We start from the raw sequence: 17,680 nt of genomic DNA, 5'->3' as shown, positions 1-17,680 counted from the left end.
GATTGTTCTGCATCAACCTGTAAGAGGATAGTTTCTCCTTTTGAAAAAGGACTCCTACTGAATTTAGGATTTAAGTTTGAAGACATAAGTCTAAGATAGACCCTAAACATGATTGCAAAATTTTTACATTCATGAAACTCATCTCCTTGTATTTGGACATCAAGGAAGAGAGATTCAAGAATCATGGGATCTGTAAGGTCTACAGAAAAATTAGGAGAACAATTAAAGTATATAGGACCATTACATATATTGGTTTGAACCATAGCTAAAATAGATGTTTGATATTTTTTGAGTCTTTTATCTCTTAGAGCAATATATATGCGAGTATCAACTCCTATGTGAACCAAAGGTTTGACAGCAATTTGAGCAAGACCAAAATGGGCATATCTATACTTCTGTTCCATGTATCTTTTTATAGATTCTCTATTAAGGAGGGAAAAACTTTCCGATCTTTGCAATATGCTTCTAGTTTCTTCATGAGTTCTTATAGAAAAAGCAGTTCTAAAATCAATGAGCCCTATACCATTTGAACCCAGGTTATCTCTTGATAGCTTTGAATCGCCAAACTTGTTGGTTAAGACCTTGTTGTTAGAACACGTATTAGCAGAAGCCTTGTTGTGTAATAACGTATTGGTCAGAACCGTATTGTTTGTGATCAAAATATTATGATAAATTATTCCATTATTAAACAGCATATGGAGTATAAAAGACATATTGAAAATAGTTTGCATAATGAAAGAAAACCGTATGAAAGTAAAGAGATTTTGAAAACTAATTTTGGATTAAACTTCAAGGTTACAGAGGGAAGGAGGGAGAAGAGCAGTGGTTCTGAGATCAGTAACCGGTGTGTTTCTCTCCTTTGATAACCTCTTATTTATAGCCAACATCCCTGGCTACATAGAAGCTCAATAATTTACATAATCATCAGCAATGACGTAAGCCACAATGATTTACACAGTGGCAAACAACTATTACAAACAGTAAATTACATTATTGGTGGAAACGTGGTGCATCCTTTTGAAGAAGATGGCCGTCATTCTTGACCTTTGAACATTCTTTAGAAAATGGACCATATCATGCTGCCATGATAAGGTAAAGCCTTTTGGTTTTATTCTTGCACCTCTTGATATACTGAACATGTCTGAACTCTTCATCATCATAATAATAATCGAAGTGGTGACTTCTTCAATAATTGACTTCATAGTAAATCTGGAGACTTTCTTCTTCGTCCTTGATTGCTTGTTCCAATCTTCTGATTTCTTTGCCAAAATGAAAATGAGAAAGAGAATGCATCCTGAATGATGAGCACAATCAAGCTGCAGTGATGGTGAAAATTATTTTGAGATTTCTTTTCATTTGCATGATTCTAAGGTTTCTATGATGAATTCTATCAATCATTTCCAAAAGGTATGGATAATCTACTTCTTCTGGAGGGAATTCAAAAGCTTCTTATGCCATTCCATAGAGAGATTCAACAATATTGGTTTGAATTCTAATTTCATCAATGAGAAATCTAGAATATGCTTCGGTGCTCTTTTTTCTAAAGAATCCTGTCATCAGAAATCAAAGGGGTCTTGACCCCCAATAGGGTCAAAAGAGACAGACTCATCAGATTTTGATTTTGAGGAGATGGACTTTTGAGCAAGGTATTCAAAGAACTCCTTTTTGATATTACCAGGGAGACTATCCATATAATTGTCAACTTTTGGTTCTGAAGCACTAACTTCTTTGGATGCTTCAACCTTTCCTTTTCCTTTGTCCCTTTGGTAAATCACCTTTTCTCCCGTGGTTAGGAACTGTTTGACTGTTGACTCAGAAGCAATATTTTCTTGAAACCGGCCCCACCATTTAATTCTAAAAACTCTTGTTAAAGAGAAAGGAATGGGGTCTGGATACATTTTTTCAAAATTAAAGTCCCATGCCATAATCCAAGGAACTCTAAATTCTGCAAGAAATATGATGAATTTTTGGTAATTTTTGAGAGTTGAAAATTCAGCAAACACTTCAAATCCTTTCTTGACCTGGGAGGGAAGAATTTGGATTGAAGAACCTATCTTTTTCCACCAATCGATAAACCAGATTGGAGGGTTTTTTATCACAATTATGATGAAATGAGAAAAACCAAGAATGGTTGAAAGGTCTGAGCAAAAAGGCTCTAAACCAAGCATTTTTGTAATCTATGTAATGATATCCCTGAGTCGGGTGGTTAATAGGGAAACTTTTGAATTCATTTTGGCCACCAAAGGTGGTTGGAGTGTGAATCCTTTTGATAATACATTTTGAAAATTCCACCTCTTTGGATTTGTTGTAATTATGAGTTATTTCAACAGAATCAGAATCAATTAAAATTAACTCATAATACTTTTGATCTTTTTGAAAATCATCCGATTTCCAGAGTTGGAATGGATTTGGGAAACGATTTCTGATGTAATCTTTTTGAGAGAAATTTGCTGGAAATTCCGTGAAAGTGGTCATTCCACAATCTTCATGTTCATCTTTGGCAATATATTTATGAATTTCAGGCATATTCGGGATTTGGATATTTGTGGGTTTTGGAAGGTTTGAGGTCAGGACAGTATTATAAGGGATTTCTGGAATGTTTTGAATTGGAGAAAACCTATTAGGAACAATTTGATTGGAAAGGTGTCTTTGATTGGATCTTTGAGGAGTTGTTGGAGTCAAGGATGAAACCAGGGCTTTTGAAGTTGATTTTGAAGAGTCGTAGTCTTTCACACTTTGTTTCTTTGTTGTCTTAGAGTCCATCACTGTGCCCTTGTAAGAATTCTCTAGTTAGAAAATCAGGTAGAGAATTGTTTTCTCCTTTAATAAACTCAATTTCAAAATCAAAGACAGATAAAATGGCTTGCCATCTGGCAAATATTTGTTTTGAAACAATATTTTGAACATCTTTTGTAAGGACTTCTTTTGCAGATTTGCAATAAATTCTAATTAAAAAATTTTGTTATAAAGGTCATCTTGAAATTTTTGAATGCATAAAACTATGGATAGAATTTCTTTTTTAATAACGGAATAATTCATTTGTGCATTATTCGAGATACCAGAATGGTACCTTATTAATTGTTCTTTTGAATCCAATTTCTGTTTTAATATTCCTCCATAACCTATGTTTGAGGCATCAGTTTCAATAATCATGAAGGCTTTTGGATTAGGAATTCCTAAACAAGTGAGAGTTTTGACCTGTTGTTTTATGGTTTTAACAACATTAGTATGCTCTTCCGTCCAATTTAAGGGATTTTTCCTGAGTCTCTGGTAGAGAGGTTTACATGTTTCTCTAAGTTTAGGAAAGAAGTCTGAAATGTAATTCAAACATCCTAAAAATCTTTGTAACTGGTTTTTATCTTTGATTTCATCAGGAAATTTATCCGTGGATGATATAGACCTACTGATAGGTCTGAAACTTCCTTTGTCAATCTCGTGACCTAAAAACCTAATATTAGTCTGGAAAAGTTTCATTTTTGGAGTAGAGATGACTAATCCATTTTTCTCAATGGTTTTTAAGAAAATTCCTAAATGTTTTATATGTTGGTCAAGATCTTGGGAAACAATCAAGACATCATCTATATAAACAATGCTAAATTGACTATAAGGATTTAAAATGTCATTCATGATTTTTTGAAATTCTGAAGGGGCATTTTTTAGACCGAAGGGCATTACATTCCATTCGTAATGTCCAAAGGGAACAGTAAAGGCAATTTTGTATCTATCTTTTTCAGCAATCTGAATTTGCCATCAACCAGATTTGAGATCAAACTTAGAAAATATTTTGGCATTATAGAGTCTATTAATAAGATCTCTTTTATTTGGAATTGGATGCCTAATCCATTGCAAAACTTTATTGAGAGGTTTATAATTAATGACTAACCTAGGTGTCCCTCTTTCAAGTTCAGCTTGTTTCATAACATAAAAAGCTGAACAGCTCCAGGGAGAATTTGAGGGTCTTATTAGGTTTTTTTCTAATAAGTGTTTGATTTCCTTTTTACAAACTTCTAAAAGTTCTTGGTTCATTTGAATGGGCCTTAATTTCGTAGGGATTTTACTTTCACAAAAATCTTCTTCGTAGGGTAATTCTATGACATGATGTTTTCTTCCCCAAAAAGCATTAGGAACATTATTACAGACTTTTTTGACAAAATTATTATCTATCTCCTTAATTTTAGAGATATACTTAGGAGTTTTGAGTTGTTCTTAATTCTTCTTTCAAGAATCCCATCTGTTTTTGTTTTTGGATAATACAATTAATTTGCCTAAAAATTGAATTTCTCTGAAGATTAATGATCTCTTGTTTCCTAACAGGGGATATGAATTTGAAAATAATTTCTCTTCCCTGAATTCTAGTGGTAATACCATTGTCGTTAACATGGAAGGGATAGATTTGAGTTAAGAAGGGTGTTCCTAAAATCATATTATAAGTAACATCTTCAACAATTGTAAAAATATTTCTGAAGCAATATCCATTATTGGCTGTAAAAAGTTTTTCTTTGGTTTTATCACAATATTTAGTAGGAACAATTTCTTCTCTAATAATATTATGGTCTGCTCCTGAGTCAACTAAGGCCATAATACTGGTTTTGAAATTATTAACAACAAGTGTTATGTTAACATGCCATTTTGATAGTTTATTTCTTGGATGACTTTTATAGAATTATTCTCTGAATTTTGGTCAGGGTTTTCCCAATTATTGGCTTCTGTATTATTTTCAATAATAGAAAGTCTTGTTTCTAAATCAAAGTTCTTTTCTTTTATTTCATAAAATTCTTTATTAATTTGTTTCTTAAGATTATTTATCTCACCTTGAAGGTCTCTTGTTGTAATTTGTTTTGATATACTTTGATAGGGATATTTATCCCAAAGTTTATTTAAACTGAACTGTTCATTGATATTAATCTTTTTAGAAGTATACGGTTCCTCAAGAATTAAATCTCTTAATTTATTGAGATATTCATCTCTTACCTCAGTATCAGGAATTTGTTGGACAAGATCAAGAATAGCCTCTTTCTTTTCTTTAGAAATGACTTTGATGCAATTTTTACAAATATCTTTTTCATTTTCAACGATACTATGATAGTTACTACTTTCAGAAGTATTTTGTACTTCTTCAATTTCCGACTCACTTTCTGAGTTGGAGAAATTATCCTCTTCTCTTAACAGATTATTAATTTGTTTATAGATTGTTCTAATATTCCTTTTCTTTTTCTTCCAGCATTGGTGTTCAGTGTGACCTGATTTTTTACAGTACCAACATCTTATGTCATTTTTATTCTTATCATCTGCTGGTTTAAATTTTCTTTTCGGTTTTGTTCGCCTAAAATTGTTTCTGTAAGTTTTATAATTGTCAGTCTTTTGAGAATCTTTTTTAAACTTCCTATTTTTCCTTTTGATCTTAGAAGAAGGGGCTTCAAATTTCCTTATTCCAAATATTTCACAGAAACAACCTAATTCATTTTTTTCTTTTTGTTTATCCCTTCTATATTTATTTTGGATTTTTATTTCCATGCATAAGGCTAAACCTTCTTTCTTAACAAAGGCAAATAGTTGACCAAAAGTTATATTTTCGAAAGGAATATTCTCAAAATTAATATCATCTTTGATTTTTTGTATTATTCTTTCACCAAAAAGTTTAGGTAAGCCTGCAATAAACCTTTCTTTCCAGAAAGCTTGATTACAGTCACTTCTTTTGAGGACTTGAGTTATGAAAACATCTTTATACCATCTATAAACAGATAAGGAAGGACATCTAAGATTGGTCAGAACTATGGAAGAACTATTATATTCTTCCCTAGGATTTCCTATAAAATACATTCAAATGGTAACAACAAGGAAATCACAAGCATCGCTTGTTTCTTTGATTTCTCCATTTTGGTCTTCAATATTTACCATATGGTTAAGAATTTGTTCTTTGTTTTCTAAATCTAAAGCATTATCCCACCAATTTTTTAATTGACCTATAAAGTCATTAACAAGGAGGACACATGCTTCTTTTTCAGTAATTCCATTATACCTATAAGCAATTTTTGCCATTCCCATTTCTTGTAAGGTATTAAGGATTTCATATTCAGATTTTCCATCTATATTTCATTCTGTTATCGAATTCCCATCATAGCTAGATTTATCGAATTTTTGGACATCAAGGAAGAGAGATTCAAGAATCATGGGATCTGTAAGGTCTACAGAAAAATTACGAGAACAATTAAAGTATATAGGACCATTACATATATTGGTTTAAACCATAGCTAAAATAGATGTTTGATATTTTTTGAGTCTTTTATCTCTTAGAGCAATATATATGGGAGTATCAACTCCTATGTGAACCAAAGGTTTGACAGCAATTTGAGCAAGACCAAAATGGGCATATCTATACTTCTGTTCCTTGTATCTTTTTATAGATTCTCTATTAAGGAGGGGAAAACTTTCCGATCTTTGCAATATGCTTCTAGTTTCTTCATGAGTTCTTATAGAAAAAGTAGTTCTAAAATCAATGAGCCCTATATCATAGAAATTTTCTACTTTTTCTTTAGGGATAGTCCAATTTGAATAATCAATAGGGGCATGAATTTCATTTCTTGAAACAATATTTTTGTCATTCTTGTTTTTAGTACTGGATCTTAACAGATTTCTAAATTTACTGGCCATATTCAAAAAGGGGGATAAAGACTTAGATTAGGAATTGGTTTAGATGGAAGAAACTGGTCGCAGGGGAACACTATGAGTGGAACACCTAGACATAAGGCTTGCCAACCGTCTTATAAGCTTGCCAGACCTGAATTCCAACGTTTCTCTTACCAAACTTACTCCTAAGATCAATCTTATCATCTCTGTTTTGAATATTAAGTCAGTTGAATTTATAAAACTACTAACATCCATTACCGCCATCGAGATGGCTCTGATACCATTTGAACCCAGGTTATCTCTTGATAGCTTTGAATCGCCAAACTTGTTGGTTAAGACCTTGTTGTTAGAACTTGTTTTGTGAACATTGTGTATAGCGTGTGTCCAATGTGTGTTTATTTTGAATGCATTATGTTCATTTCTGCTTTAATTTGTCAAATAACAAATGGAATAATTATGTATTCAATACCTCATACAATATCTGCATTACGTTCATATATTATTGCATTATTATCCTATATCCATGAATTATGTTAAATTCTGTTTTATATAGTCAAAGAGTAAAGGTATTAATTGTTACATTCTTTGTATTAAAACTATATATCACTGCATTATTTACCTATATGAGTACATTAAGACTGTGGTTGGACATTGCTAAAATTATTATAGTTATTTAGATGTTCATTTGGTGCACGTATTTTACAATATGTATCTGTTTGGTATTCCTTATATTGCACGTTTCATGATGCATGTTGCTGCTGTTTGACAGAGACAAAGCAACTTAGGATGAACATAGAGGACGCAGTAGATGATTTACTGCCTGTTGGAATCGCCCAAAAATTCCGGGATCGACTAACGAAAGCAACAACAAGTAGTGCACAAACCGAGTTTGACAACAAAAAGAATAAAGGGAGAAAAGATGACTATTTGTACTGTCGACGTACACCTTCTGAGTTTTTGGCATGCTTGAAGAGTCTAACGCCGAAGCAAAAGGAAGCTGTGGCCGAACTTGGATTTGAGGCTATCTTGTGCTTTGAGGTGAAGGAGATTCCCGGTCACCTGGCCCATTGGGTGCTCAGCGCGTTTAATCTTGCGCGCTGCCAGATTGCATTGTCGGGGGGAGTAAACCTTGTTTTAGATTGTGAAAGAGTAGATTGAAAATTTGTTTGTTCATTACTTGTTATAATCTCTTCATTATTCACCGATGTGATTACATTATTTAAATATGTGAATGCATTATGTTAATTTCTGTTTTAAATTGTCAAATAACAAATGGAATAATTGTGTATTCATTACCTCATACAATCTTTGCATTACGTTCATATGTTATTGGGGTGTTCATTACTGTAATGGATCCAATATTAGATGTCCTTCCTTATCTGATTATAGATGGTATAAAGATGTTTTCATAACTCAAGTCCTCAAAAGAAGTGACTGTAATCAAGCTTTTTGGAAAGAAAGGTTTATTGCAGGCTTACCTAAACTTTTTGGCGAAAGAATAATACAAAAAATCAAAGATGATATTAATTCTGAGAATATTCCTTTCGAAAATATAACTTTTGGTCAATTATTTGCCTTTGTTAAGAAAGAAGGTTTAGCCTTATGCATGGAAATAAAAATCCAAAATAAATATAGAAGGGATAAACAAAAAGAAAAAAATGAATTAGGTTGTTTCTGTGAAATGTTTGGAATAGAGAAAATTGAAGCCCCTTCTTCTAAGATCAAAAGGAAAAATAGGAAGTTTAAAAAAGATTCTCAAAAGACTGACAATTATAAAACTTACAGAAACAATTTTAGGCGAACAAAACCTAAAAGAAAATTTAAACCAACAGATGATAAGAATAAAAATGACATAAGATGTTGGTACTGTAAAAAATCAGGTCACACTGAAGACCAATGCTGGAAGAAAAAGAAAAGGAATATTAGAACAATCTATAAACAAATTAATAATCTTTTAAGAGAAGAGGATAATTTCTCCAACTCAGAAAGTGTGTCGGAAATTGAAGAAGTACAAAATACTTCTGAAAGTAGTAACTATCATAGTATCGTTGAAAATGAAAAAGATATTTGTAAAAATTGCATCAACGTCATTTCTAAAGAAAAGAAAGAGGCTATTCTTGATCTTGTCCAACAAATTCCAGATACTGAGGTAAGAGATGAATATCTCAATAAATTAAGAGATTTAATTCTTGAAGAACCTTATACTTCTAAAAAGATTAATATCAATGAACAGTCAGTCTAAATAAACTTTGGGATAAATATCCCTATCAAAGTATATCAAAACAAATTACAACAAGAGACCTTCAAGGTGAGATCAATAATCTTAAGAAACAAATTAATAAAGAATTTTATGAATTAAAAGAAAAGAACTTTGACTTAGAAACCAGACTTTCTATTATCGAAAATAATGTATGTGGTGTGAGTAGTATGTGTATTGTGTGTATTGTGTTCAATATATGTATTATGAGCACATGGTGTGTATTTGTGTATATTGTGTAGCATTGTTTTGTGTATATTGTATATATATTCTGTGTGCAGTGTGTGTGTTGTGTGCAATGTATTTTGAGCACGGTGTGTATTGTGTGCTATATGTACTTGTGTATTTTGTGTATATACTTTGGGTATAGCGTCTTGTGCATTATGTGCAATCTATGTTGTGTGTATTTTATGTTATGTGTGTATATGAATGTGCTTGTATTTTGTGTATAGAGCGTGTACTTTGTGTATGGTGCTTATAGTGTGTATTTTTGTACATATATATTTAGTGTATAGTTTGTGTATATTGTGTAGGTGTATTTAGTCTTTTTGTTGTGTTTATATTGTGTTGTGTGTTTTGTTCGCGTACGTGTATGTAAACTGTGTGTATTGTGTATTTAGTGCGTTTATTTTATGTATAGTGTGTGCAGTATGCATTGTGTGTATTCTATGTATATACTTTGTTATTTGTAATTTATGTAGTGTGTATTTTGTGTATGTATGTGATGTGCTTGTATTGTTATAAAATGTGAATTTTGTGTATTAGTGTGCGTCCAGTGCATGTATTTTGTGCATAGGGTGTTATTGTGTGTGATATGTGTGTATTTTTTGTACATGTATATTGTGTATTTTTTGTAGCATATATACTGTGTTTTTTTTGTGTAGCTTTTTGTATATTTTTTATAATGTGTTGTGTGTTACACTTTGTGTATTATGTATAATGTGCATTTTCTGTATGTATATCTAGTGTATATTTGGTTTAAAATATGTGTAATGTGGGTATCGTGTGTATAGTTTCTGTAATGTTAGTGTGTATTTTGTATATAGTGTATATTTGGTTTAAAATATGTGCAATGTGGGTATCTTGTGTATAGTTTCTGTAATGTGTAGTGTAGTTTGTGTATGATGTGAGTAATGTATGTATTTTGTGTATAATTTGTGTATTTTGTGCAGTGTGTGTTTTTTGTATAGTTTGATTAGTATATTTGGCTGCAATGTATTGTATGTATAGTGTGCGTGTAGTGTGTCCTTTTTGTGTATAGTGTATTTAGTTTTTTTGTTGTGTGTTTATTGTGCTCTAATGTTGAGTATACTACTGGGCTTGTTGAAGCTCACCCCTTTCTTTTTCCCCTCTGCAGATTAAAGGATCAGACCTAGCTCTTTTGTTGTTTAGCTGCTCAGCCAGGTCACTAGCCAGTCTTTTGAGTTCGAGTAATTCTCGGATATGTTAGTTGTGGCATGTATAGAAAGTGTAATGTGGTTTGGACGTTTTATTTACTTCGTTATCCAGGTTGTATAAATATATATATAGACTTTTGGGAAACAGGTTTATGGTCCATTTTCAGACGTTATATAGCAGTTTTTCCGTTTGCCAAGTAAATAAAAATAATATATTCTTGTATAAAAAAAAGAATCAAGGATTTTCTGTTAAGTCGGGATTTGTACCTAAAGGTGACATCACTTATTCGATTATTAAATTAATCGGGTAAGGGGTGTTACATAGATCCTCGAGAATTATGAAATAAAATACTAGAATTTTATATAAAGAATGAAGGAGTATTTTTATTTCTTGAATAAGAGTATGAATACAAATTTCAGAATTTCAAAGCTAATAAATTACAAATGCATGAGATTAAATACACACCAACTAATATCGAACTCTTCTTACATGATGGGAAGTAAGTTGAGTCGAACTACAATATTACATGGTTGAAGCCCTAGCAACTATGTCAATTTTTTTTTCATCAATAGGCCGTCTCGGCCCCAGTTCCCAGAAATCCGGAAGGGCCCCTTTCTCCAGACAAATAGCAAGCTTTTACAGCTTTCAGTTACAACTATATATATATATATATATATATATATATATATATATGGTCCCCTTATTCCCACAACACCTTCTTAGTGTAGAACTAGAGACTAAATATTAGCCAATGGATTTTAATCTAGTGGCTGAGATTAGAGAGCCTACATCATAAATTCGAATTTCATCTTGTGAATTAAATTGTTCATCCAAAGGGCATGTTAGTCATTTCTTAATGTGGTTAAATATGGTAAAAATGAGGGTGGCGTTAATGATGGTATTATGAATTAGGGTAAAAAATCGCACCCATTCCACTTCCCACTCTATTCTCCGCCGCTTCAGCTTTACCACCACTCTCTTCTCCGTCGTTTCACTACACCATTTCTCAACCGTAGCGCTTTTCCTTTCATCAACACTAGTCTTCTACCTCTCCACCCTCCCCAACACCCTCGTCATGGGCATCCCCTTGCTCAAAGGCATGTACGGCGCCGACTCCGACAGCCTCATGGTCCAGATCGTCGTCCTCTAGTGCATCATCTGATACACGCTCATGCTCTTCCTCTTCGAGTACCGCGGCGCCCGATCCTTAATCTCCGAGCAGTTCCCCGACACCACTGCTTCGATCATCTCCTTCCGCGTCGACACGGATGTCATTTCGCTAGACGGGAAAGAGCCGCTGGAGACGCAGGTTGAAGTTGGCGAGGATGGGAAGCTTCATGTCAATGTCAGGAAATCCACAAGTTCCAGATCTGAAAATTGTATACAATGGAAAATATAATACTACTTCATCTTATAATCACTGTACTTCATCTCGTAATGAAATAACTTCACCCGAGAAATGGAAATATTTTGGTTAATTGAACCAATTATGAATAGTCCAAAACAAATAGCTTCATCTTATGATAAAATTTCTTCATCTTTTAACGAAATAACTTCAGCTTATAATGTAATTAATTCACGGTATATAGCTAAAATGAACCAAATTTGAACTATCAAACAAATCGAAACTCATATCTTGAAAACCATTGAGAAATCAGAACTCGCCACAAAATACACTAAAAATGAATCGAAATTAGAAATTAATTATCCACTCACTTCATTTTATACTCACATTGTTTCATCTTATAATTAAATAACTTCACCCGAGAAATGAAAATATTTCGATTAAAATGAACAAAATTTGAACAGTCCAAAACAAATAACTTCATCTTGTGATATAATATCTTCATCTTATAATCATGTTGCTTCATCTTATAATAGAATAACTTCACTCGAGAACTGGAAATAACTTATAATAACTTCACGTTGCAAATGAAGAGGAGTATTAGAATCGTGTGAATATTATGCAATCATATTAAATCAGTTATGAATATATTTCAAGATTGAATTGCAAATGAAGAGGACAATTTAAAATCGTGTGAAATGCATTTCCAAATTAACTGGTCTGAAATCAAGGAAATGATTGCCAAAGTTAAAATTACAAAATGGACCCACACGCTATTTTATAATATCATGTTCAATGTAGACAATATTTAATAATATTTGAGAGAATTAATTATGACCATAAGATTAACAAAATGGGTGGACATGATTTGTTCTCTAGTTCGGTCATTAAAATTGGTTCGACATTGAATATAATTCTATATATATATATATATATAGAGTCCCATTATTCACAAATCATCTCTTAAAGACCGAACTAGAGACCAAATTAGGGCCCTTAGATCTAGGGTTTAATGGATGAGATTAGACCATGCTATATTAATTTCTCTCCTTCATTAGGTAGACAATTTACTTCAATGCAGGGGTATTTCGGTCAAAACATATATGAGCTCATCTCCTACCCCATCTTATCTTCTCTTATTTCCTCCGTCTAAATCTCTCCTCCATCCATCTCTCTCTCTCTAAACAAAATTGAAATCCCTAGAACTCGTCGTCCTCAACGCATTTGGCCCTCCTTCGCGGTACCGCTGCCTTCACCGGCGTGAGACGGCATGTGCTGCTGTCACTCTCACGGCTGTCACGCCCTTTCAGCGCCGTCACCTCACCATAGTCGCAGATGCGTCGTAACAGCCACCATCGGTTTGCGCTCGGAGTTATCTGGCTCCACCTCTGCCTATTTCCACTCGAAGCTACGTTGTCGTCATCTCCTTCACGCTGCATCTGCTCACCGTGTTCATTGCTGCTCAGATCTAATAACCACAAAGGAGAAATGTACGGTGTTTCCATACTCTACCTTGTGAGAGAAGCACTCTTCTCTATCTATCACAAATCTAATACCAAAAGCCCTGCCGAAACTGCCTAGCATTACCATCAGAGCCACTGCTGCAACTGGAAGCCTCATCTACAACCCAATACCATAACTTCATCAGTTTTTACAAGGGAAGGTGAAAGAGCCTCATGGGGCACAAATATTTTGGCATGTTAAATTTAAAAGCACAAATATAAATACACACACAGGTACATGCAGATTATACATGTTGTAAATCTATTGAAAATCAGTTCATTCAATTAATCTTGTCAGTTGTCATCGCTAACTATTGAAATGTGCTTTACAGCTAAACAATGTGAAATTGTATGCATCATAAAATAATGTTCTGATTTATGAATGAATTATAAAACTCACATTGCTTGCTTGCTGTCGAGTGACCACTCTAGAGTGGATTCCGTGGACACTGCAGAAACGAAGTATTTGTAGAAGAATTTGGAGTCCTACTGGATGAAGTAAAAACCTAGTATAATGAAGTATTAACCTTTTGGAATGAAGTAATAAACCTACTGGAATAAATTGTGCTATTATTTAAAGTGAATAAAGTAAAAAAAAAATCCAATGAATTTGAAAGAAACATGTGTTGAATCATGTGAAAACCTATTGGAATGAACTAAAATCCTATTTGAATTAAGTAATGACACATTTGAATGAAGTAATAAACCTACTGGAATAAAGTAAAAATATGTTCATTTCCAATTTATTATGTAATGGATGGAATGAAGTAATACACTTACTTGAATGAAGTATAAACGTACTAGAATGAAGTAAAAATATATTCATTTTCAATTTATTACGTACTGGATTGAAGTAATAAACCTATTGGAATGAAGTAAACACCTACTAAAATGAAGTAATACCTACTGGAAATAAGTTCTGCACTGGTATTTTTCAATTTATTAGTACAATATGTTATACGCCAATATTAATAGTCATTTGGTACTTTTCATTTCTAATATTATTCATTCATTATTTATTAATTCATTTAACCAAGTTATTACTTAATTCAGATAGTTCCATCACTTCATCTATTAGTTTGTAATTTATTACTTCATTTATTTGTTTTCTGACAATATAATGATACATTTATTTAATTGTAATTTGTTACTTCATTCCAGTAGTTTTGATACTTCATTTCAGTGGTTAATTACTTCATTACATGTGGTTATAACTTCATCAAGTACGTTATTTAGTTCATTACAAATATAATTTTTTGCAAACTATGCATACAACACGGTTCAATTCATATTACGTCATTACTTGATGTTATTACTCCATCAAGTGCGTTATTTAGTTCATTAAAATTATAATTCTTCACAAACTATGCATATAATACAATTATGTTCATATCACTTCATTATTTGAGGTTATAACTTCATCAAGTTCGTTATTTAGTTCATTACAATACTAATTCTTCGCAAACTATACATACAACACAGTTCTCCAACTGTTCTTCTCCACTCCCAAAAATTCCTTCAATCTACAGCGACGATTTCCACCCGAAATCCTTCTAAATCAAACCGGATGACGATAAATTGTTCTCGAATCTTCTCTAGCCCGAATCAAGCAATATATGCATTTCTTTTTTGAATAATTCTCCCAAGTAGTATTTTTATTTTGCACTTCATGCTTGCCAGTAATCTGCATCACAACTAAACAATACGAAACAAGAAGAAACACACATAAAGATTAACACAACCAATCATATAACTCAAAGGTCGTGGATTTGGCAGAATTATACTTGTTGCAAAATTATTATTATCATTATGTGTTAAATCATTTGAAAACCTACTGCATGCAATGAACTAAAAACCTGTTTGAATGAAGTAACGACTCATTTAAATGAAGTAATATGGAATAAAGTAAAAATGTGTTCATTTTCAATATATTACGTGCTGAAATGAAATAATAAACTTACTTAATGAAGTAAAAATCAACTGAAATGAAATACAAACCAACTAGAATGAAGTAAAAACCTAGTTCAATGAATTCGAATGAAACATGTGTTAAATCATTTGAAAACCTACTGCATGCAATGAACTAAAAACCTGTTTGAATGAAGTAACAACTCATTTAAATGAAGTAGTATGGAATGAAGTAAAAATCTACTCATTTTCAATATATTACGTGATGGAATGAAGTACTAAACTTACTTGAATGAAGTAAAAACATTTTCATTTTCAATTTATTACATAATGAACTGAAGTAATAAACTTACTGTAATGAAATAAAAAACTACAAAAATGAAGTAATATCTACTGGAAATAAATTACTTCATATTGATATGTTTATTTCAACAAGTGTGAAAAATTCAACGAAACCTACTGGAATGAAATAATTTACTATAAGGAAATAAGCATTTCTTCTTCTCCTTCTTCTTCTTCTTCTTCTTCTTCGTCTTCTTCTTCTTACTTAGGCATACAACCTAGTAATTCATTCAGATAAACTATTACTTCATACTGATCTGTTTATTACTACAAACGTGAAAAAATAAAAAAAAATACAAATTGTTAATCTCTTATTAAATATAATTCATTCATCAATAAGGTTCAACAATAGATTTTTCATCGGATGTGTTAAAAAACTTTAGCAAAATTAAAAACACATCAGGTATCCAAAAAAAATGAATAAAAAAACTGTGAACCTTCAAATGAGTTGTCATCTTCTTCTACCTCTAAATCTGAATTTGTATGAAGAGTGCCAATTGGTGTTTTTAGATCATCCATAATCAGAATTTTTCTATGAGATTCTGAAGGTAAGCTTGAGAAGTAATTGGAATTCTGGTCTCACGAAGTACCTCAATTGGTGTTTGTAGTTCATTATGGTTCGTATTGATCGCATATAAACTACTGTTAGTGGAAAATAAAAACAAAACAAAATATATTCATTCAACAAGAATATAAGTTCATTCCTCTGTATTACTACTTCATTATAATTAAATATTAGTTCATTATGAGTCGTATTTATCGCATACAGTATAGAGCATGTCAGCATATCATATTACGATAAAAATACTTCATTAGTGTATTTTTTTACCTCATTAATTCGACCTTTTTACTTCATTATGAATCTGTTTACACTATAGAATGAAAAAATTAACAATTACAAACCTTCAACTGAGTTACTTTCTCCTTCTAGCTCTGAATCTGAATCTGTATCAAATAGAGTGCCTCCTTGATATTGTAGATCATCCAGAATTGATCCAATACTAGCTTCTTCATTATTGGTCGATGAAGATCCATCTTCAACCGCAGAATTTGTCGGTGTTTTTCCTACTCCGTCGAGATGCTGATGAATTTCACGTGTGGAATTCTCCATGGATGACAATTGAGGCAGTTCGTGAATTGAAGGAATTGTGAAAACTGAGGCAGATCGATCGAGAATTTGATGCAGATCGCGATTGATCGACGATGCAGCAATTGCAAAACGATCGTGAATTGAGAAAGCAAAACCCAATGGAGTTGAAGCATTCGTATGCTGCATCGATCAGCAAAGTAGTGAATCAGCAAACGATCGTGAATTGAAGGATTGAGACAGATCGCGATTGACAACAATTGCAGCAATTGCAAAACGATCGTGAATTGCGGATTGAGACAGATCGCGATTGAGGTAGATCGTGGAGATCGATGCAGATTGAAGAAAAATATACAACTAACGTAAATTGCGAGAAAATTGATGAAGATTGCGTAAAAATTGATGAAGATTGCTTGAAGATTGTGTGAAGATTGTATGAATTGAGAGAAGGAAAGAGATTCACGTTTTTTATGAAGATTAATAAACTGATTTCCGAAAATACCCCTCAACATGTTTTTATTGAATAAATAATTAAATTAATTGTAAATTAATCCTAACCACAAGATTAAAATAATGGAAGGCCCTAATTTGGTCTCTAGTTCGGCCCTTAAGAATGGTTCGACATTGATCACATCCCTATATATATATATATATATATATATATATATATATATATATATATATATATATATATCCTACCCTTTCGGTTACACTCCATCATTTCCACCACATTCCTCACTCAGTTAAATAGCAAGCAAGAGGGTGAAGGAGTCAAGTGTTAGTAGGAAGCTCGGTGAAAGCAAGGTCAGAACCTCACAGCCACTCCCTTCCACTTCACCCACAAGAGGTAATCCCCTCAACACCAAAAACTGCATCATATAGAACAAGTAAATAGCTAGAACATGAGAACTTAGGAACATAAAAGCTCAAGAACATAGGAGCATGCTTTAGAACCCCACACCGTAACAGATCAATGAGTGAAACTTAGGATCAAGATCTTAGAACAACAAAACATTTGTTCAACAATCAAGTTTCACACAGGAATCAAGGCTGCCTGAACTGAGAACAAAAGGAACTTGAACAAGAAGAACGATATGCAGATAACAACAGTAACTCTCACATTAAAAGTCAAACATAAAAGCTCCATTATCACGTAGCTACTGCCATTTCGAGAACCACCAAGTGAGCTAAGTATAGGAGGAAAACTTAGCTTA

General features: G+C 32.5%; 1 protein-coding gene across 1 annotated transcript; it reads right to left on the bottom strand.

The window, feature by feature from the left end:
• Positions 1-15,269: 15,269 nt before the first annotated feature.
• On the bottom strand, positions 15,270-17,072 carry LOC121795549. Its single transcript, XM_042194090.1, has 2 exons — positions 16,283-17,072; positions 15,270-15,597 (listed from the first exon to the last, which is right to left on the bottom strand). Exons 1-2 carry the CDS (start codon positions 16,653-16,655, stop codon positions 15,581-15,583), a joined length of 390 nt encoding a protein of 129 aa, XP_042050024.1. The 5' UTR covers positions 16,656-17,072; the 3' UTR covers positions 15,270-15,580.
• Between the last annotated feature and the right edge of the window lie 608 nt (positions 17,073-17,680).

This window comes from Salvia splendens, chromosome 3 (assembly GCF_004379255.2).
Source record: "Salvia splendens isolate huo1 chromosome 3, SspV2, whole genome shotgun sequence".
Lineage (NCBI taxonomy): Eukaryota > Viridiplantae > Streptophyta > Magnoliopsida > Lamiales > Lamiaceae > Salvia > Salvia splendens.
The sequence above is the reverse complement of the archived record's forward strand: the minus strand, read 5'-3'. Positions and strand labels throughout refer to the sequence as shown.